The sequence below is a fragment of the Herpailurus yagouaroundi genome, unplaced genomic scaffold (assembly GCF_014898765.1).
Source record: "Herpailurus yagouaroundi ecotype Mexico unplaced genomic scaffold, PumYag 187, whole genome shotgun sequence".
NCBI classification, from domain to species: Eukaryota; Metazoa; Chordata; class Mammalia; order Carnivora; family Felidae; genus Herpailurus; species Herpailurus yagouaroundi.
In genome coordinates, this window is record NW_024412418.1 from 28,379,870 (window position 1) to 28,401,211 (window position 21,342).

Here is a 21,342-nt window from a genome sequence, read left to right on the forward strand (position 1 = left end):
TTTATTCAACAAGTGTCTGTCATGGGCCAGGCACTCTTGAAATGCTAGGGATATAGCAGGAAGAACTACATGGACACAACAGCCTGCTGTCATGGAGCTTACATTTTAATGGAGAAAACAGATAAGTAAAACAGATAAGTATGACTGCTGGCAATAAGTGCTCTGTAAAGAACCAAATCAGCATTGGAAGATCAAGAGGACAGGAGCAGGAGAGGGAAAATTTTTAAATACGCTTAAATAATATTGCCCCTAGACAGAAAGGATAGCCTTTGTGAAGACAATTATCGGCCATGAAAAACATAACATTGACCAAATATTCTTTGGTAAATCTGGCCATCTTTGGTTATGTCTTTGGTCAGAATTCTGTTGTTTCTCCTGTTAAGTACTTGACTAGGTTCCTCACCAGTCCATATGCAAGATAAAAAATAATCCTTAGCAATTCCACATTTGTAATTATCCGGATTACTGCAAGACCATGTCGTGGACTGTTTAAAGGTAAAATGAATTTGTCCCCGATGCATTTTTATCCGTGTAGTAAGTATGTTCTCATCTAAAAACACCACAGATTTTGTAAGGATTCCTCCTTGGCTTCCTCACCCCAAAGCCCTCCATGGAGGTGACTAAATTTTCCTGCCCACAATATGCAATAGCCCTTTAAGACAAAGACAAAGGAAAACATGATGCAAGAGTCCTTTCTCTCCCCTTGACTCCCCTGGCTTTGTCTCTCAATGAGGAGGAAAACAGGAATACTTGAAATTTGACCAGAAAGGGACCAAGTATCTGTATTCTGACCAAGGGTGTTGCTGCTTTTGTTTAAAGCACAAAATGGAGAGGCAAAATCACTGCTGTGGGTTTTTCATTGAGAAATTTGCCAGGGGGAGTAGCCAGGAGCTCTTCTCTCTAGAGGAGCAGTCTCCACACACCTCAGTTCCTCTACTCTAGTCCTGCCCATGACTGTGATGACAAACACTTTCCAAAGGGAGCTTCTTTTATACCTAGACAGACAGGACTCTATCCCTGTACCCACCCCCCCAAGGAAAATCTTGTTCTACTATTAGATGATCTATAGGGAGAGGCTTATTTGAATGGGCACATGATATCTGTAGGTGGAAAACTGGTCTTGCTGGGTTGTTTTTACTGTTTTTGAAAAGGTAACATCATAGGAAATGTACATCTTTCAAAACAATTATAAAAGTCTTTCAGATTTTATGTTTAAAAAAAATTTTTCCAAAATAAAATTCCATGTAGCATATATAGGACTACGTGGACATTTACCAACATATTAACAATAGGGTCTTGGTGTGATTAAATTATTTATGATTTTTATTACATTTTATTTTTTATATATTTTTATTACCTATTATACAGTAGTTTTCTCATCAGAAAAGAAAATGTTATATATCTTTTAGACCTGTTTTCACAGAAAATTTCCACTGTATTTGTAATGTTTTGTTATATTTTTTAAATGAAGCAAATATGTCAAAATCCTAAGGTCTGATAAGGAAGTTACTCTATATTTTCCATATGTTTGTAGTATTTTACAGTAAATTTTAACTTAGTTTTCTCAGTCTTGGAGGACATAAGACATTGAAAATATTAAGTTTCTCTTCCTTGAATATCCATTTCAGATCCAAATAGGACTTCTAAAGTTCACAATTGTTTCCTTTAAGGAAAATCTACCAAGTCAATTAGAACCTCAGTTAGCATTAGTCTTTAATAAACATAACACAAATGATAGCGATGAGCTTGTTTTTTTGTTTTTTTGTTTTTTGTTTTGTTTTGTTTTGTTTGTTAACCAGAAAAACCTGTTTACTGACCTCCCAGTGTTACAACCAGGGAAAGCTGGGGCATCCCTGGTGTTTTTTCCTGGCAGGAAAATGTTAGCATTTTAACAATTGGCAAGCTGAAGGTTTTGACTCTAAAACAAAACTTAAAGGCACAGTCATAATATAGTTTCACTTCACATTACATTGAGTTTGCTGTATCATTTGTGTGTGTGTGTGTGTGTGTGTGTGTGTGTGTGTGTGTGAATTTTCGGTTGTTTTTTCCCTGAAGTGAAAATACTTATATATGTATGTTTGAATTATCTTTCTGGGAAGTTTATATTGTTTAAAAAAAAATTTAGGGGGAAAAAAAGATTCAAGACATTATACATTAGGGATATGAAAGCCAAAAATGTAACATGCTCATTACTACATTACCAGTACTATTTAATGACATATTTTCTTCAATTTGATTTATCTCATCTATAGAATTGGGTTTTGTAAATAGTTAATGATTTTAATTTTACACTGATCCCTTTTTTAAAAGACTGGTTTGTCTCCTGTTGGGTCTGAGTGCTAACCATCGTGGTGTCAAGGTAAAGATGATATTCAAAAGGTACTATTCCTAATCTTTTGCCCTCTTCTTTTGACATTTTGAAAAAATGTCCAAAAATTCTGCTCCAAGGATTCCTAAACCTAAAATAAATTTCCAAGAATTCTTCCCTAGGCTCTGGAGCAGACTGAAAAGTCTTGGGCAGGAAGTCACAGCTGGTGAATGGAATTGGAGGTGACAAAAGCCACTAGAAGAGACGTGGGAGATTTTACTGAGAAATGAGGAGAGACCAGTTTACAAAAGCAAAGAAGAGATCAAGACTGGAGAGGTGCCCCGTTCAAGATTTCTTCCTCAGAAAATCTGAGTTTGGAGGGGAGGGAGAAAGGTGAAGTCATAGATACAAGGTCTGAAGAAAGACCGGAAGTCTTTACTTGGAGTCTTCACGAAGCGATACCTGAAAACGTGAGTGCTTGCGTTGTCAGTTTTCCAATTCAGACTTAGGGAGCACTTGGTTTTATTCATCTTAATATACACAAGGAAGCAAATAAAGCTGCCTTTCACCCTCCAGTGGCCAGCTGTGCTCCTTGGTATCCCAAACCTTATCAGTCCTTATGCCCCATATTTTGGGGTGTCTCTGCAGCTGACCCCGACGGCATTCCCAGAGCTGGCGCTAGGAGCTCGACTGCAGCCACCGCTGCGTTGCTGGAGGCCGCGGGACTCAGCTGAGCGCCCTCCCCACCCCCGCCCCTATTCGCTGGAGCTCATTAACAGGTGGAATCGCACCCCCGGCGCCTGAAATCCCGCCTGCCTCCATAGAAACAAATCCTTCAGACCCAGAGCACCATCTGGGCGGGCTCGGTGGCCCGGCGTTCGATGCGCCCTGCCGGGAGGTCAGCACCACAGGGAGCCGGGGCACCCGAGGGACGCCCTGCCGAGAGCGCAGCACGTGACGCCCCCCAACACACTCGCCTTTGTGCACCCAGCCGCTCAGTCCCGGCCCGGCCACACCCCGCCTGGCCTCAGCTCTTACCAGGCCTTAAGGCACGTAGACCATTTGGCGAAAAGCTGGCTCAGCCAGGGCAGAGAGAAAGCGGCAACCAGGGCCCTGCCTGGCGATCCCAAATCCTCTTGGGTGCCTAATTCTGGAACGAGGCACGAACAGTTCCAGCCCGGAGAGATGGGGTGCCAGCGGACCAGAAGACCTCGCCCAAGAGTTCCAATCCCCGCGGGGCTGTGGTCCCTGCCCCCAGCCTCTGATGCCCCTTGTGAGGGTACCAGCCCCATTACCCCCCGCCCTGCGGACGCGTTACCTGTTGGCTGCCAGCCGAGACGCGATGTAGCCGCCCGGAATCTGGGTGATGATGTAGCCCCAAAAGAAGGAACCGTGGATCATCCCCACGGTTTCTGGGTCCCAGTTGAATTTGGCCTTCTATGGGGGGTACAGGGGAAACGGGGTGGAGGGAAAGAGGAGAGTCAGTGTTTGGGCTGCAGACTCACGCTCAGGAGCCCTCAGTCCCCGGGGTGCTCCCTGCATTCTGGGGTTGGAGGTGGCTGAATTTTCGTTTTCTAATAAAATTGAATCTATACCTTCTTATAGAGAAGAAATGCTTCTTTTAACTGAAAAACTGTGTTCGTTTGAAATGTATTGCAGTTAATGGCGAAGCTGGACGCCCTGGCTTTGCTCCCCCAACTACTGTCAGCCAGATCTGATCACCTCGATGAATGAGGAGTCCTCCGGGCTCCAGTTTTGAAAATTAGAACTCCCCAGGAAGAGATTCCATTTGCTGGCTGGGGACAGAGACCCCCTGACCGGGGTCCGTTTAGCCGATGCCAGCCAGTACTAAAGCAGTAGTGGGGTCTCTTCCAGAATGAAATCCAACTAGGGAAATTCTGAGGAAGGAAGGTGGGGAATTTGGGATGGAAGGTGAGGAGGTCGGAGGAGCTAGAGGAAAGGATCCTCCAGGCAAAATGGGGATGGGCGTAGGCGGGCAAGATTTGAAGTAGCCTGGGGAATGGGTGGGGGTGGTCAGTGGAGAGGAGGATTTCCTCAGGGGTGTTCAGAAAAGCTGGAGAGGGGTGTGTGTGAAGGTCAAGGCCTAACTCCGCCCTTGCCAGCCTGGGTGAACCTTTAAGTATCTGCATTGGAAAGGCGGAGGAGGGCTTATGCCTCCTGAGGAACTGAGGATCCTTTTCGTCTCTTTGAGTAGTATTTTGAAACTAAATCTGCTTTGCGGGGTCTCTGGGAATACCCGGGGACCAGCGGCGCTCACAGCTTCGCATCCACAGTGAGTTCCCGAATTTCTCTCCCCCCTACCCCGGCTCTGCCTTGTTAATGGTCGCTCAGATCCCTGAACTGGACGTCTAGACCCACAGGTTTCAGTGACTTTGACATTGACCTTCCTCTCCCTACCCATCACCCCAACACACCCTTCAGGAGATTACCGGACTGGATGACCGGTGACCTCAAGGCACTGCTGAGCTTGGCTTTTCTCTCCACCAGTTAAGTGGACAACTCCTAAAGGCCCTTCGGTGGAAACTGCCCATATGCTCACAGTTGATCTGATTTCGGTTTTGTTTCATTTTTATTATTAAGACTGTTTGGCAGGAATTGGAGGAAATCAGGGAGACATTATCACTGATATGCTGCCTTACTCCTTCTCCGAGTGAAAGAAAAATATTTCGATTTAAATTTAGCGTACATTAGTAAGCACCAACTTCTGGTATGGAGCCACTCTTGACAAGAAGCTAGTGAGCTACATGCTATTTTCCACTTTGCAGGTGAGAAAAGGAAGGCCCAGAGAGCGGAAGCGAAAAGGGAGGCCTTAACGGCTATCGCGGTCTATTCCTATTCTAGAAGCGCTAGCAGGGGGCTGGCGAGCATTCAGGCCTTCCTCTTTCAGGGGGGAAATGGAGCTCAAACAGGTGAGGCGGCTTTGCGAACCCACACGGCCAGCGGCTGCCCACCTCCTTGATGACCTTGCCCCCTCGGTGGATGGTGCTGTTGTTGACCATGTCCACGATGGCCACGCCCAGGTTGCAGCGGATGCCGAAGGAGATGCAGAAGCCCAGGCCGCTCATGATGGCGATGATGTAGCGGCGCGGCAGGCCGAAGCAGGTGCAATCGCACAGTGGAGCCTTTTTCTCGGGCACCTCCAGGGGCTTCCCATCCTCCGTCAGCTCGATGGTCTCCCCAGTGTCTTGCTTCTTCTCCAGCACCCTGCGTGGCAGAGCGGGGGAAAGGCAAGGACGCGGCGGGTTAGGCACCCCCGACGCCGACCCATCCCAGTTCCCAGGACCCGTCAGGGCTGGGGGCGGGGAGGGGCGCTGCCTCGCTCGACTCCTTCAGGAGTTAGGGTGCTAGGGCGCCACCAGGCTTCGGGACCTCCCCGGCTCTCCAGCCTCCTGCTAGCCCCCCTCCCTGCCGCAGCATCTCTTCAACTTTAATGCCGTCTGGCCCGTGGCACCCAGCCCGCATTCCCTCGGGATCCACCCCGCAGCGGGTTGGATTAACAGACACAGGCAATTGGGGCCTAACTTTCTCCGAGGGTCTGTGGTTTGGGAGGGAGTGGGTTACTGGGGCGGCGCCTCGTCAGCAACCGTGTAGACTTCTCCCACCTGCAGTGCTTTACCCCCGGCGACGGTCGGTTTTATCCAGCCACTAGCTTCCCGAGGGTCGGTGCTCTGCAGGCCAGCCCAGCTCAGACCTGCACCCGCGCTACCCCTTCCTTCCCAGCTAAGTTGAACCTTCTGGGTTAAAGACACACGATCCTGCCTCTTAGCTGAGCGCGGGGACCCCCAGGGACTAAGGCCGCTCCTGACCGGCGCCCACGCGGAGAAGGTCTTGTGAGCGCTCTCTGAGAGTGTCACGCACGCATTCTATTGCCCATTCCTCCAGTCCCAGGGTGCCTGTTCACCGTTTACTCTCCCGTTACACATCTTACTTTCTTCTCCTTGTTACTCGAGTTTGAAACAAAGGCCTCCGCAGCATATGGCCGACACCTAAGCTTCCTACTGCCAGAACATGAATAATTAATTATTAACAATCTTGCGTCATTACTATCTCGGTTACAAACACCGAAAAATGTCTTGGGCACATTTCCAAAGACGTAAAATGCGACTTCCAGATACACAGACGTGCCCCAAATCAACTCTGGTAAGATGTCCCACACCACAGTAGATCTCAAATTTTTGCTTTGTTTTGTGTTTTTTAATCTGCATAGTATTTCACAAGATTTCACCCTTAAAATTCAGTTCCTTTTAGGTTTTCGTCCTTGAGGGGAGGAGGAAGGGAGAAGGGGAATGGGGAGTGATGGAATGGTTTTGCTAAAAGCTGAGGGTGTTATGCTAGTCCACGATATATCTGTGAAATGTCTATTAAAAAGAGAGAGAGAGAATGAATGTGAACAGTACAATTACTGTGGACTCTTGGGATGGATACTTTCGATATTTTAACAAAGAACCTCTCCGTTTACAGTTTGCAGATGTTTTTCAATCCACTGTATAGTTCATTTTTCTGTGTGCCCTTTTAAGTGATACATTCACACACAATTATTTTCATACATGGGAGTAAAGCAAATGAAATTTTAAGATCAATTCCAAGAATGCACAGGTTGAGAGCTGAGTGCCAAACAATTTGAGGCTACCAGAAAAAAAAAATGTCAGACTTCCAAATTTTACAAAATACCACCTGGGGAATAAGTCATAAAGGTTTTTGCAGCTATGTTAATTCGTATCTTTAAAGTTCAATCTCAAAGTCAGAACACATGGCAATTTCTTCTGGGAGAAAAAATTCAACTAATGTGATTTCTTTCTTTCTTTCTTTCTTTCTTTCTTTCTTTCTTTTCTTTTCAATTTTTTTTGTTTACATTGGCTTCCTAGGCTGTTATAGGCAAAGTTGGACTATGCACCTGAACTCCCCACCTGATGGCAATTGAGCTGGGAAAGAAGAGCTTTTTTCCAGGGCAGCTGCGGGACTGCAGGGCCCTTGCGGTATCTATTGCCGCATAGGTGCATGATGGGGTGCCTACATGAAGCCCACCAGATCCAAAGAGATTTGGAAAATCAGGAAGTGCATTGGTCATTTTGTGTACATTTTCTCTACACTTCTAAGGGCTTCATTTTCCCAAATGTGAAAATTAGCGCTCTCTTGGAATCGTTTATCCTTCTGTTTCTGCCCTCTCTTATTGATTTTGCTCATATTATTAAGGAAAGTGTACTCATATAATATTCTTAAAATAATTTAAAGTTGCAAAATTTTCAGCATAATTAGTACATTGACTACAGGGACGATAAAAAATTAAATCATTGCCAGTACTTTCAAAGTCATTATGCTTTTTCTTATAAACACTGACATTTGCCATGCAAGACATAGACTTCTCAGAAAAGTCAAATAATTAAAGCACATATATATTGTTTTGGATTTGGGTAGAGGAAATGCTTCAGCTATTAATTATTGATATATTTTGATTCTTCCTCCTTCAGCACAGAAGGAAGATTCCACTGGGAGATTATCTACTTGAGTTGTTTTAAAGCTGAGGTCTAAATTTCTTTCTGCCATTACTCTTTGGAATTTCTTGGTGGATTTCTTTGAGGGTTGTATTTTCTAAATTCATGTGTCTGCATTAAAGGAATTTGTTGTCTCTATGAGCACCAAAAGAAAGATTCTTTGAACAGGTGCTGGTCATTTCTCAATTGTAAAGAGGGTAAATCCCGGGTAGGAAAGGATGAGAATCTGCAGGTACCAAAACAAAAACCACACACACACACACACACACACACACACACAGCACACAGGTTCATTTAGTGCAACATTCCTGAATTAATAAGCAGGTTTCCAGAGCAGCCCCGCTTGAGCAATAGCAGCAACCAACAAAAAAAGACTTTCCGATCATATTACAACCTCTCAAAGCAAGCAGGGTTTACGGAAATAGCCCTGCAGATTTTTTCATGCTGAGCCCCAGGCAAATATGGGTTTGCCCAGGCAAATATGGGTTTCTCTTACCTGTAGATCTGGCCAAGGGATTTTCCAGCAAAATTCTTTAGCCCCTCTTTTCCTGGGGTCAAAATCCTTTGTTTTACCGACTCCATTCTTGCAAAGACTGGTGTTGGCTCTTGCCAGATTTGTATAGTGATCGCTATGAAAGGCGAGAGTTGCGCATATTGTCTTAATCGCTTAAGGTAGTTGTGGGCTTTTTCTTCTCAGCAGAACGGTATTGGTGTGCCTCCAGCAAGAGTGTGAGTGAGAGAGGGGAGGGAGTGAGAAAGAGAATACAACAGAATAGCTGCATGCAACCCACGGGTTTCCTAATAGGAGAGTTGGTAGACACAATCAGAAAGTCTCATTGGAAGGGGAGGATCCGGTGGCAAAGGGCGCACGCAGTGCCATGGTATTTGGGCGGGTGCAGATGAGTCCTTGTCCTGGAAGTCAGTCCACTGAAAAACAATGCAAATTCCCGATTTTGAAAACCTTATTGCTGCCAAATCTTCTGGCTTTTAAACGAAAGGCGGAAATACCACAGAACCTTTGTGTAAAAGCAAAGTCAGAAGAATAGTATTTTTTTTAATGGTGTCTTTGCTGTAGGGAGCAGAGCACTTCCAAACTCATGGGAGCATCTGAGGTCTCAGGTGAGCAATGCTGATGTTAGTTTTTCCTCCTTGCCTATGATCTCCTCCTATCACGCCGGCGCAACTCTGCTCTGCGGTAGTGTCGAATTAAGATGGAGAAAGCTTGCTGCTCTTTGAGGACGTGAGTAAATAACAGGTACACAGTTCTGATTTGGGCAGCGTCAGGGAAGATTTTTTCAGCGCGGCTGACAGCGCTCCTCAGGGCGCGTCTCGGCACAATTGTTCAGCACCACGGACAGAGTAAGTTTCCGGAAAAGGGAAAGCTGCTTTTGGCTGGCCAGGTTGCCAACTTTTCTTGGGGAGCTGGGTGGTCGCCCTGACCAAAGACCATTCTGGGGATCTTCAGGAATGGATGCTATGGAAACCAAGTGGAAATATGTCATCATCTCCAGAGTTTTCAGGGAGAATGGTGCATTTGACTCTTCAAGGGAGGAAGACTTAATTAAAAATTGACAAGTTACTTCTAGTTTCCTACGTTTTGCCCAGCACACTACCGCCAGCTCTGACAATGTTGCAGGGAAGGAAGAGTACATGTTTCATTTATGTTTGTGGAATTCTGGGGCATTTGGGCTCCCTTGGATATAAAACATATGCACACAGAATGCATAATTACATTGTTCATGTGTTGTGTTTTGTTTTAATTCCTGATAAGAAGGAAAGAAGGAAGGAAAGAAGGAAGGAAGGAAGGAAGGAAGGAAGGAAGGAAGGAAGGGAGAAAGAAAAACAGAAAGAAAAGAAAGGAAAGAAAAAGAGAGGAGGAAAGCAGAAAGGGAAGGAGGAGGGGAGAGGAAGAAAGAAAAGACAAGCTGCAACCTCATTGCCCTTGGTTAAATAAAATATAGGCAGTTTAATATAAATTCCTTGGAATTTTTTGATTCTTTGCTTAACTAATTTGCAGCACACGATGTAAATATCAATATACTGACAAAATTTGTGGCTGTATCTTGTGCTTGTCAACAAATTATCATTAATATTTTCATGATTTGTTTGAAATTGCTTACATTTCTTTAAAATGTGATTTTTTTCCTTGTACCATATTCCCCAAAAACAGAATTATAGAGAGACATTCATGTAAGACATTTGTTTTCACATACATAGGTACAGCATCAATGAATCTATTTCATTAAGCAAAGCCAAAAAGCTATGCTAGCTTACTGTTAATTATTAATGCATTTAACATGAATCACAAACCTCTTAGATGCAATTCAGCCAAGTGATTACAAAACTGATTGCCCTTGAGTCACATTGCCAAGGTCAAAATCCTTGGATTTTATTTAGGCCAACAGGGGGAGTAGATTTTTCTTAGGGATTTTGGGACCAAATCTCAAAAGTATGGATCTAAATAGAGAATCATGTAAGAATGTTCCCTGAATAGGACAAATTATACTATGGATGTGTATACACTGAATGGATAGCCAAAAAAAAAAAAAAAAAAAAAGATTATCAAAAGTAGCTAAAGCCATCTGTCATTATTAAATTTGATAGTTGTCATATTATATTTCATTATGAATTATAATGATGAAAAGAATATTAGAGGCATCTTTCTCTCATTTTTATAAACATGTATTAAAATATATATCCCTATAAAACAGTGGACCAAATTTTTCTTAAACTCCAGAATGCCTCAAGATAGTATCTATCCCTAAAGATGATCAAGTATAAGAAGGGGGAAAAACCCCACTAATCTACCTCCTTCCAAATAAAAGATTCAAGTTAATTAGGACCTTACTCATCTAGGGTGCTTTTCAAAATATGTATGTTTTTCAAATCTTTAGTGAACAAGTTCATTAGACCAAATTCATTTAGGGATATCCATGATTTTGAAATTCTGCGAAGTGATGCAAAAAATAGAAGTTAAATAAATATCTGTGAAGCTAGGAAGGTGATATAAAACTGATTCTCCTCAGCACTCCTGCTTACATTTCACCTCAAATAACTAGAGATCTAAACCACCAATAAACTTAATTGCTAACTCTGCACTATAGATTATCTGTGGGGCACCAAGCAATATAAATCCAACATGAAAACATTGTTTCTAGAATAAAATAATTACATTCACCTTATTGAAATTAATGTCATCTGGGTCCTCCATTCTCTTGATAACAGGGCAAGTACTTGAATCAGAATTATTGCTAATATTGATTTATTCATTCTAAAAATACTCATTTAGTGCCAGGAATTGTACTAGATTCTGAGAATATTCCCAGAAAGATCTCACAAGCTATGGGAAATAGACACATAAATACAATTACAAAGAATTATGGATGAAATCGGACAAGAAGATGACCCAGCCTGGGAGTGAAAGTATATGGAAGAGAAACCAGGAAATGATGTTTCCTTGTCTGTCTTAATACTTTAAGAGAAACTTAGCTCCAAGAAGGTGATGATAGCCTAGTGGAATTGGGTGAGGAGGGGTGGTGATACTTGGAGAGCATCCCAGCCAGAGGGGACATCTTGAGCAAAGTCATAAACAAGGGAAAAATATTCTATGTGGAAAATTACAAGAATTGTTACTAGGCCACCTGAGACCAAAGAATGCCATATATAGGCTTTTCTTGAATTAATAGCTCCCAATATAAGAGACAAATATTCGGGCACTATTTACATATCTAATAGATTCTCTTCATGTGTGATCCCCAAATTCAAACACTGAACATGTACTTTTGTGACCTTAAGATCACCAGATTTCTCTTTATGCAAAAATAGTAGTAGTTACACATATGGTATTAATTTAGTCATATGGAAAAGACTTCCTTTTTGTGGACACCTCCCTTACCTCCTTACTCCCTTACCTCCCTTACCTCTTCCATCTTCTTCCAGCCAATTTTAACAGTGCTTTAAATGGAATTATTATACAAGTCTTCTTATAGAGGAATTGTCCCCTCTACCCAAGCACTCTTAAAAATAAAAGCTTTCGGGGTGCCTGGGTGGCTCAGTCGGTTAAGCATCCAACTCTTGGTTTTTGGCTCAGGTCATGATCTCACAGTTCCTGAGTTTGAGCCCCACATTGTGTTCTGTGCTGACAGTGCACAGCTTGCTTGGGATTCTCTCTCTCTCTCCTTCTTTCTGATCCTACCTCCCCCTCAAAATATATAAGCTATGAAATATTATTAAAAATAAAAGATTTCTTTGAATTTATTTAATGTGTGTAGCATGTTACGAATTATGAATGACTTTGATTTACATGATCTCATTTATTCCTTGTATTCTCCAGACTAATTTTATTCCCATTTATTGAGAAGAAAAATTAGATTTAATGAATTGCCTGAAGACATGCAAACAGTGATGAAGAAGGAGCATGAGTTAGTGTAGTTTCTTGCAATTTAAGAAAACACAGATTCTGATTCAATAGGTCTAAAGTGGAGCCCAAGATTCAGCGGTTTTAACAAGTTTTCAAGACTACTTGCTGATAAATCACACTTTGACTATTGACAGTGTAGAGTATGAAAGGTGAAATGTGCTGACCTGGGTTTGGGTCTTGATTCTGTGGATTATCATCCTTGTAACTTTTTTTTTAATGTTTATTTTTGAGAGAGAGAAAGAGAGAGAGAGGAAGAGAGAGAGAGAGAGAGAGAGAGAGAGAAAGCGAATGCACAAGCAGGGGAGGGGCAGACAAACACACACACACACACGCACACGCACACACACACACAATCTAAAGCAGGCTCCAGGCTCTGAGCACAGAGCCCGACGTGGGGCTCCAACTCACAAACCACGAGATCATGACCTGAGCTGAAGTCAAACACTTAACCGACTGAGCCAGCCAGGTGCCCCTTATCCTTATAATTTTTAATCAATCATTTAATTCAATAAATTTTGGTTCCTTAATTGTGTAAATGAAGGTTTATAGTAAGTGGTTTCTATTATACCTTCTACTTGTAAAATTTTATGACTTTTTTTGTTAATTTATTCATTGATGTAAAGCCACAATTCCCTTGTTTATTCCACCATAAGATTGTTCTATTGTATTTGAGCTAAATGGTTAATAATGAAAAGAGAAAAATGCCAATACTATAGAAAACCCTACTTCTTTCTGAAAGTTGTATCTTCTTACATATTGAAAGAAGAATAAATTTATTGCTTGTTTTACTATGACTGGTTATTGAGTTTTATATGCAATTGTTTAAATAATTGTCTTTATAGTATTCTTTAAAATTTATAGAAGATATTACCCAATAACAATGTGATAGGTTTGCATTTGTTTATATCCTTGTGAGGAAATACATTTGAGAGATCCTTTAAATGACTTGCAAATGTTGCCCTCTGGTGGAAGGATATACAATTATTTTAGAAGCAATTGTCCTTAATTATGTCATTAAACTACTGTTTCCTTTCTTTCTCTCAATCTCTTTTTCTCTCAATTCTCTCTCTCTCCTTCTCTTTTCAGTACTTGTTAAATTAATATCTACAACTAAAAATATGAAGTCACTTTTGTGCCCAATATACTTGCAATTGCCTGAGCAAGTATACATGTCTTTAGAAATAAGTTGATTATGTAAGAAGAATCAGTTAACCAAAGAGTTATTATAAGGAAATTTAACTCTATTAAGATTTATATATGGTATGGTAATCACACAGGGGGTAAATGAGTTAAAATTCTAATCCCTAGAATTAATTGTGATAATCTTATAAATATTTTGGAATAGTAATATAAGTTTGATAAGTTTCCTTCCCCATTACCAAAAAAATATATTTTAGAGGCATCATATTTAATGCTATTCATAAATTTTGCTAGAGCACTTTCAAGACAATTTTATTTCAAAAAATTCTTCAAGGTGTCTAATTCTGAGGCTATTTTAAATACAACATTTTGTATTTATTTTTTTACATATACTCATTTAACAGATAATTTGCATGTCTGGTGGGCTAGGCCCTTTTCTGCAATATGTAACCCAATGAAGTAAGTATTATGGTTTTTATAATAGACATAGGGAGTATATATGAAGAAAAAAGGTGCTTTGAAAAGCTTTTTTTTTTTTTACAGTATCACTTATTATTTGACTTGAATTCCTAAATCAACATTCATTCTAATAATTACACACATCTTTCAGGTTGAGGCTATACAAATAAGCTCTAGGATTCATCTGTGACTTGTTTCTTATCAAGGCTTCTTAAGTGGACAGTGTTTTGTTCAGCTTTATTTGACTTTACTTTGCAGTGTTAGCCTCAAAGATATTTCCAAGAAATTATGATTATACAATTTCTTGAGTGCCAGAGATAGAAGATATAATTTAGTTTGTCTTATCCACATCTGTGTACATAACCCAATATGTTGCACTGCTATATTTAGTGGCCTAGTATAAAACATCTTTTGATTTCCCTGTGATCTGTTTGATTAAAAAACTAGAAGCTGTTAAGTTTTAAATAAAACAACTTGTAATCTTAAATATAGATTTTAACTACCAAAAATGTATGTGTATAATCATTGATGCAATGTGTTCTTCTTTTTGTGTGCATTTTACCCTGTATAATCTACCATTAGAAAGATTTATACATCTTTTCCAGTCCTTTCTTTCTGTACTCAGAGAAAACAATTCTTATTCACTACACATCATTATGTCTTAGGGAAATCCAAGCTTAAAGTAATTGGAGACCAAGTACTGTTAGTCTAATGCCCCAAAAGTATTTCTAATTTTGAATCCCATACTCTAGCTCTAGAGTAATGTGATAAATTATAGAAGGGCTTTTAACTCTCTTTAAACTCTCAAAAATATTTTCTTAAAGTAAAAGTGTGATTGTATAAAGGAATATTGGGAGAAATTAGGACAGAAAAGAAATGCAACTTGTAAAGAGAATAAAGGAAATAAGCACTTCAATATAAAGAAGACCAAGGCAGAGATCACCATGACTCAAGATATTTTACAGATAAATAAAGAGATTAAGTGATGAGTGATATGTAACATTCTTAGAGTCTGATGAAATCTTACCTAATTGAAATGTCTTTCTCTTTGGATCCTATAGGGATCATCAGCCTAGGTTACTGATTCCCTCCCTTTGAATACCATATGTTTGTCATTCTAGATTGTGGAATATTATCTTCCTTCAAGGAAAGCATCTAACATTATTGATATCTTCCACGTGGCTTCAAACATCTAGATATTTTGTTTTTAAATTATTCATATTTTCTAAGTGACTTAAGCTAACAGAGGCAGAAGGTAGGGGAATTTCACTTCTAGAATATGTAGAGTGACATTTTCCAAAATAAGGATATGAGTACATAGTTTTTAATAGGACAGAATATTTAAAATACAGAATATTTCATTGTTGTAAGCATACCCTATCACAAGTTTGGAGAAGTAAAAACAACAGCAATAACAATAGCAACAGAAATGTAAAGAAATACAGTGGGGGCTATTTTTCTAAGCTCTGCCCTCTAGTGGTGAAAAAGAAAAAGATTTCTTTGAGTTAAAAAGGCTAACCTAAAGCATGCGGATTTAAATTATTTTAAAATCAGCCGGTAAACATGTCTTAAATAACATTAATAGTATTTGTGTGGGGGTTTTCCCTAGCACAAAGAGTAAAATGGCACCGATTAGCTAGCACTGAAAAATTGTGTCACAACTTAAACAACATTTTTATGTCAGCCTATGGAAATATGGTAATGATAAAGACACCATTATGCTGTGGTGAGGATGGTGGTGAGTAGATCTTATTGTGTAAAAAGAAGAGGCTACGGTCATTTGCTGACACTTTGGATATTGAGTGCCGATCCCTTTGCTCATTCATTGTGGAGAAACAGAGTCAGAGATCTGATCAAACCACACCTGAAACCTACTCTCTATGTAGACCGACTTTCCAAAATTTGGAGCCACTGAGTTCCTTTTAATTAATATTTAAGCCAGTTTGAATTAAGGTTTTCATTACTTGTAACTGAGAGAATACAGTTTAAGATTTATCACCTTAAAAGTACTTCATAGATAGATAAATAGATGAATAGGAAAAAAAAAGGATGAATAGATAGATTTGAGGTCTAGAATATAAATTAAAAACACTGGAATGAGAAAGGGGTCATATAAAAGTAATTAGAGAACAACATATTAGAAAGGCAGAATAGGGTCGGCTTTAGCTCAAGCGGTTACTTCGCATGTGGTTACTAGAAAGGCAGAATAGGATAAGACAAAAAAGTCTCGCGTTTCAAGTTAATTCCATTACATTTTTATTCAATATTTCTAAGTTATGATTATGTGCTAGGTCTTTTGCTGGATACCAGGGAAGTGGAAAAATAATACACAGATCTTGCTCTCAGAGAACTCAGATTTTAATTTAAACATTTGTGGTTTTTTTCTTATAAATAACCAGGGTAACATTCTTAGAAGTTTAATCAGGCAATGATGTGGTAAGCTGTGGAGGGAAGATGCAGGTAGCATTCTCAGTTCAGAAAACAGTATTGCAATAGTGTATCTGGTGAAATATTCTAAAAATTAGTCTTTTTTTCCCCATAGCATGATCCAGCTGTGACTAAAAATAATAGCAGCCAATATTAATACTTTCAGAAGGCTGTTACTATTTTTAGTTTTCTCTTTGTCCTTGTTTTTCTGTTAATTTCCTCTTTTTCACTCTGTTTTAGACTCTTTTAGACTCTTTCCTTAAACAGCTAAGGGTCACCAGTGGTCCACTTGTATCCAAAAGTAAAGCACTGTGGGTATGGGGCTTACCAACTGAGTTCACACAAAAACTCCCCCCTTCAGTTGTGGGTTCTGGATAGCAACAATATGCCTTTTTTCTTGCTTCCATGAGCTTCTCTATATAGGAGTCCTCCAATATTTTTCCTAAAGAAGATTACACATCTGGCAACCAGTATTCTAGAAGCTGAGTAGACAAAGGAGACAGATACAGAGTCTTGTTATTCAGTATGCAAACTTTCATCTTCCTCCTGATTTTTATAAGACATTTCACCTCAGATCTCAGCTGTGCCTGCCTTCACTGAGGCACAATTCATACTGCAGAGATAAATTTCCATATTCTGAACAGGTGAGGTATATTTGCCTATCTGTACAGGCTGCGGTAGGTCTATATCCTCTTTATATGGAATTGCAGCAAACCATCTATTTTTAACCCTAGGCCCAAAATCCTGCTTTCAGAGTTACCTGGTCACTCCAATTCCCAAGTTTTTTCCAGGGTTTGCCTCCTGTTGGCTTCCCAGGGAAAGACATTTAAACTTCATCTTTCCCCACTATTTGGACCACTTTCCAATTGTCCATCAGCTTTCCATCTTCTAAAATCTTGTTAATATCCCCTATCAGAATTTCATGTTTCCTTCTCCTTCTTGGACACCTTTAAAAAAATGCTTTACTATGATTTCAGAGAAATCCTAGGAAAAAGTGGACATAAGCTATATGTTCAAGCATCTAGACTTAAATGGAAATCAGTGTCTATTTTATAGTTTTTAAAAACTCAATTGGAAACTTATGTCCACACAAAACCTACACATGGATGTTTATTGCAGAGCAATTTATAATTGCCCAAACTTGGAAGCAACTGAGATGCCTATGGTGGGTGAATGGATCACCAAACTGTGATACATTCAGACAACAGACTATTATTCAGAACTTACAAAAGAAATGAACTATCAATCCGTGAAAAGACATGGGGCACTTTAAGTGCATATTACTAAGTGAAAGAAGCCAGTCTGGAAAAACCACATGCTGTATGATTCCAATTATATGACATTCTGGAAAAGGCCAAATTATGAAGAGAGTGAAAAGATCAGTGGTTGCCAGGGGTTGTGGGGGGTGCAGGGCAGGGAGGGGAGGGATGAATAGATGGGTCGTGGAAGATTTTTCAGGGAGTGGAAATATGATACCACACTGATGGATACATGTCATTATACATTTGTCTAAACGCACAGAATGCGTAAGAGCAAGAGTCAACTCTAACATCAACTACAGACTTTGGGGGATTATGAGGTGTCCATGTAGGTCAGTTATAACAAATGCACTCCTCTGGTTGGGGTTGTTGATATCTGCTGTGGGGAATGGGGGCATACACGAGATCTCTGTATTTTTCCTCAATTTTGCTATGAACCTTAAACTTCTCTTAAAAAAATAGGTCTTAATTTTTTTTAAAGAGACTATAGTGTAAACCTTGAAGCAAGTCTCATGTTTCTCTTGTTCAGGAATAGAAAGAACATATTTATCATGGAAAAAACTCTAATATTTCAACTTATACCATTCTGATAAAGATTAGCTGAATCTTCCCCAGTGAAGCCTGTCTCTCAACCTTCATCTTAACTAATCTCATTCTTGTTCTATATGCACCATGAACACAGTGTAACACAAGTTACATAAGTGCATTTTTGTCTTAGGGACTATTCACTGGCTTACTATCATATTATCTTTTTTTAAAATTCTCTTCATTCCTGATCATATCACTACCAAAAGCTATCTTTTTTTTTTTTTTAAAGGAAGCAATGATTTTTTTTTCTTTTCAACGTTTTTATTGTATTTTTGGGACAGAGAGAGACAGAACATGAACGGGGGAGGGGCAGAGAGAGAGGGAGACACAGAATCGGAAACAGGCTCCAGGCTCTGAGCCATCAGCCCAGAGCCCGACGCGGGGCTCGAACTCCCGGACCGCGAGATCGTGACCTGGCTGAAGTCGGACGCTTAACCGACTGCGCCACCCAGGCGCCCCAAAAGCTATCTTACTTAATTTTCTGCTTACTCTCTGTGTTTTTTTTTAGTTCCCTATTACCACTGTAACAAGTGACCATAAGCTTAGTGGCTTACAACAGCACACATTTATTATCTTAGAGATCTGTAGCTGGAAGTCTGACACAGATTTCACTAAGCCAAACTCAAGGTGTTAGGAGAGCGGCATTCTTCTGGACACTATAGGGGAGAAGGCATTCCTTGTCTTCTCTAGCTTCTAAAAGAAAACATATTAACAAGTTCTGTGGATTTTGACAAGAACGTCTTTCAATTGGCCTGTCATAGTATCCACTGGTTCTTTGTTTTGTGTTTTGTTGTACCTTTCTAAGCCAGCTAGAGAAAACTCCTAAATGGCAGAAACTGTGCCTATTTTATTTTCAATTCTATTCCTGGCAACCAAAATACTCCTGCCACAAAGAAGGTCCTCAATAGGTTTTTTTGTTGTTCTTGTTATCCATTGTTTTTAAAAAACATGTTTAGTTGGCGAGGATGCGGAGAAAGAGGATTTCTTTTGCATCGTTGGTGGGAATGCAAGCTGGTGCAGCCACTCTGGAAAACAGTATGGAGGTTCCTCAAAAAACTAAAAACAGAACCACCCTACGACCCAGCAATTGCACTACAGGCATTTATCCAAGGGATGCAGGAATGCTGTTTCGAAAGGGCACATGCACACCAATGTTTATAGCAGCACTGTCAACAATAGCCAAAGTATGGAAAGACCCCACATGTCCATCGATGGATGGAATGGATAAAGATGTGGTATATATATGAGTAATACACACATATATATATATGAGTAATACTCCATTGTGTATTATGTGTATATATATGTGTATAATATCTATGTGTGTATATGTGTATATATATGTGTGCATAATATATGTGTATAATATAATGTGCATAATATAATAATATATATATTATGTGTATACACACACACACACACAATGGAGTAATACTCGGCAATCAAAAAGAATGAAATCTTGCCATGTGCAGCTACGTGGATGGAACTAGAGGGTATTATGCTAAATGAAATTAGTCAGAGAAAGACAAATATCATATGACTTGACTCATCTGAGGACTTTAAGATACAAAACAGATGAACACAAGGGAAGGGAAACAAAAATAATACAAAAACAGGGAGGGGGGACAGAATATAAGAGACTCTTAAATATGGAGAACAAACAGAGGGTTACTGGAGGGGTTGGGGAGGGGAGATGGGCTAAATGGGTAAGGGGCATTAAGGAATCTATTCCTGAAATCATTGTTGCACTATACGCTAACTAACTTGGATGTAAATTTAAAACAATAAATAAATAAAGAGAAAGGAAAAAAACAACAGTATTTATATTCAGTCAACCACATTTTTATTTTTCTGCATTAGAGCCTATGGAAGAACAGCTTAAGACCACACAGTGCTGTCCATATCCATTCAGTGGCCTACAGACCAGTCCCCAGTGGCAGGCTGAACACTCCAGTCCTCACCAGGGAACTGCTTGATAGGCACAGAGGGCACCTGGATGCCTTTAGACCTTGGGTTGAATAGCAGTAAACTCAGGAGCTGGAGAAGCACACTCACCCTGAACTTCCTCCTTGGGCATAGCCTTTTTAGCAACAATTTGATCTTCCTTTTCAATCTCTTCAGGATACATGTAGAAGTAGGGATCAGGCATGACCTCCCATGGGTTCTCACAGGGCACTACACGTACTTGGAATTTCCTGGGTCAGCATTCACCACATCAGAACTTCTGTTGTTGCACAGAATGGCATGTCCACATAGTGCAGAGGGTCGTCTATGTTGCATAGAGTGATGTAGACAGGTTGGCATACACATGTCTTTGAGAAGGTGGTGGTGGTCATCCCTGGGATCAGTGACCATCAAGACGACTTATCTCCTGGGAGGCTGCCTAGATCTGGTTTGTGAGGTTCCAGAAGCCAAGCAGCCAACAGTAGAGTGGCTGCGGTAGCAGAAGCAAACTTCAGCCCATCCCCCTGGCCAGTATTCCTGGAGGCTGTGACACCAACATCAGCCGGATTTTCAATGGCAACAATGGCATGAGCCATCAGCAGACCTGTTTCCAGGTCCTCTTCAGATTTATGATATAGATACCATCACATCACGTCATGAATTTCTTTCCATAGATGTATGGTTATTGGAAGTCAACATTGGTGCCACTGGAGTGGGCTCCTGCTGCAAGAAATTTGAGGACATCCTTCTTCACTCATAAGCTATCTGGGCTCCACACATTGTGAACATTTCCCTTTAAGTGGGGACGGAAACCTGGGACATTGCCATATAGACAGAGTGCTGTTTGGATAGCACAGAAAGATTTAGCCAGTATTTTTGAATAAGTGAGTAAATGGTGTTTGAACTTAGAGTTGTTTTCTGAGGAATGTGAATGGATTCTGCCCTCTCTTATAACATGGCTCCTAAATGGATCCTTGGTCACTATTCTTTCTCGGTCTCCACTCCATTTTTCACACTCCTATGGGACTTACCTGCCTGAAGCAACACTCAGAGCTTTCCACCTGTTTTAGCAAAATCTTTCAGAACTTTAATTTCTTTTCAAAATCATTTCAGAGTTCCTCCTGAAATTTGCTCAGTAGTCAATAGCTGGTCTGAATCTGCCTTTCCAAACTGATTTCCCACTTTTCCTCTTTAGTGTTCTACGCACTCCAACAAATTGAAGCCCGCTATTACCCACAAGAGCCCCACCGCCTGCTCTTCTGGCTATATGCTCACTCCCACTCA

The 21,342-nt window shown here is 40.4% G+C and overlaps 1 protein-coding gene across 2 annotated transcripts in view; it reads right to left on the reverse strand.

Annotated features, from left to right (window-relative positions):
• SLC17A6 (solute carrier family 17 member 6) overlaps positions 1 to 9,019 on the reverse strand; it is a 41,155-nt gene extending 32,136 nt beyond the window's left edge. Inside the window, exons 1-3 of one of the 2 annotated variants that reach the window (XM_040495610.1) lie at positions 8,318 to 9,019; positions 5,281 to 5,533; positions 3,627 to 3,745 (exon numbers count right to left, since the gene is read on the reverse strand). In XM_040495610.1, coding sequence (XP_040351544.1) covers positions 3,627 to 3,745; positions 5,281 to 5,533; positions 8,318 to 8,403 — 458 coding nt within the window. In that variant the 5' untranslated portion in view covers positions 8,404 to 9,019. Of the gene's footprint in view, positions 1 to 3,626; positions 3,746 to 5,280; positions 5,534 to 5,931; positions 6,035 to 8,317 lie in introns of those variants that run through there. The other variant, XM_040495611.1, reaches the window with a different exon arrangement.
• Between the last annotated feature and the right edge of the window lie 12,323 nt (positions 9,020 to 21,342).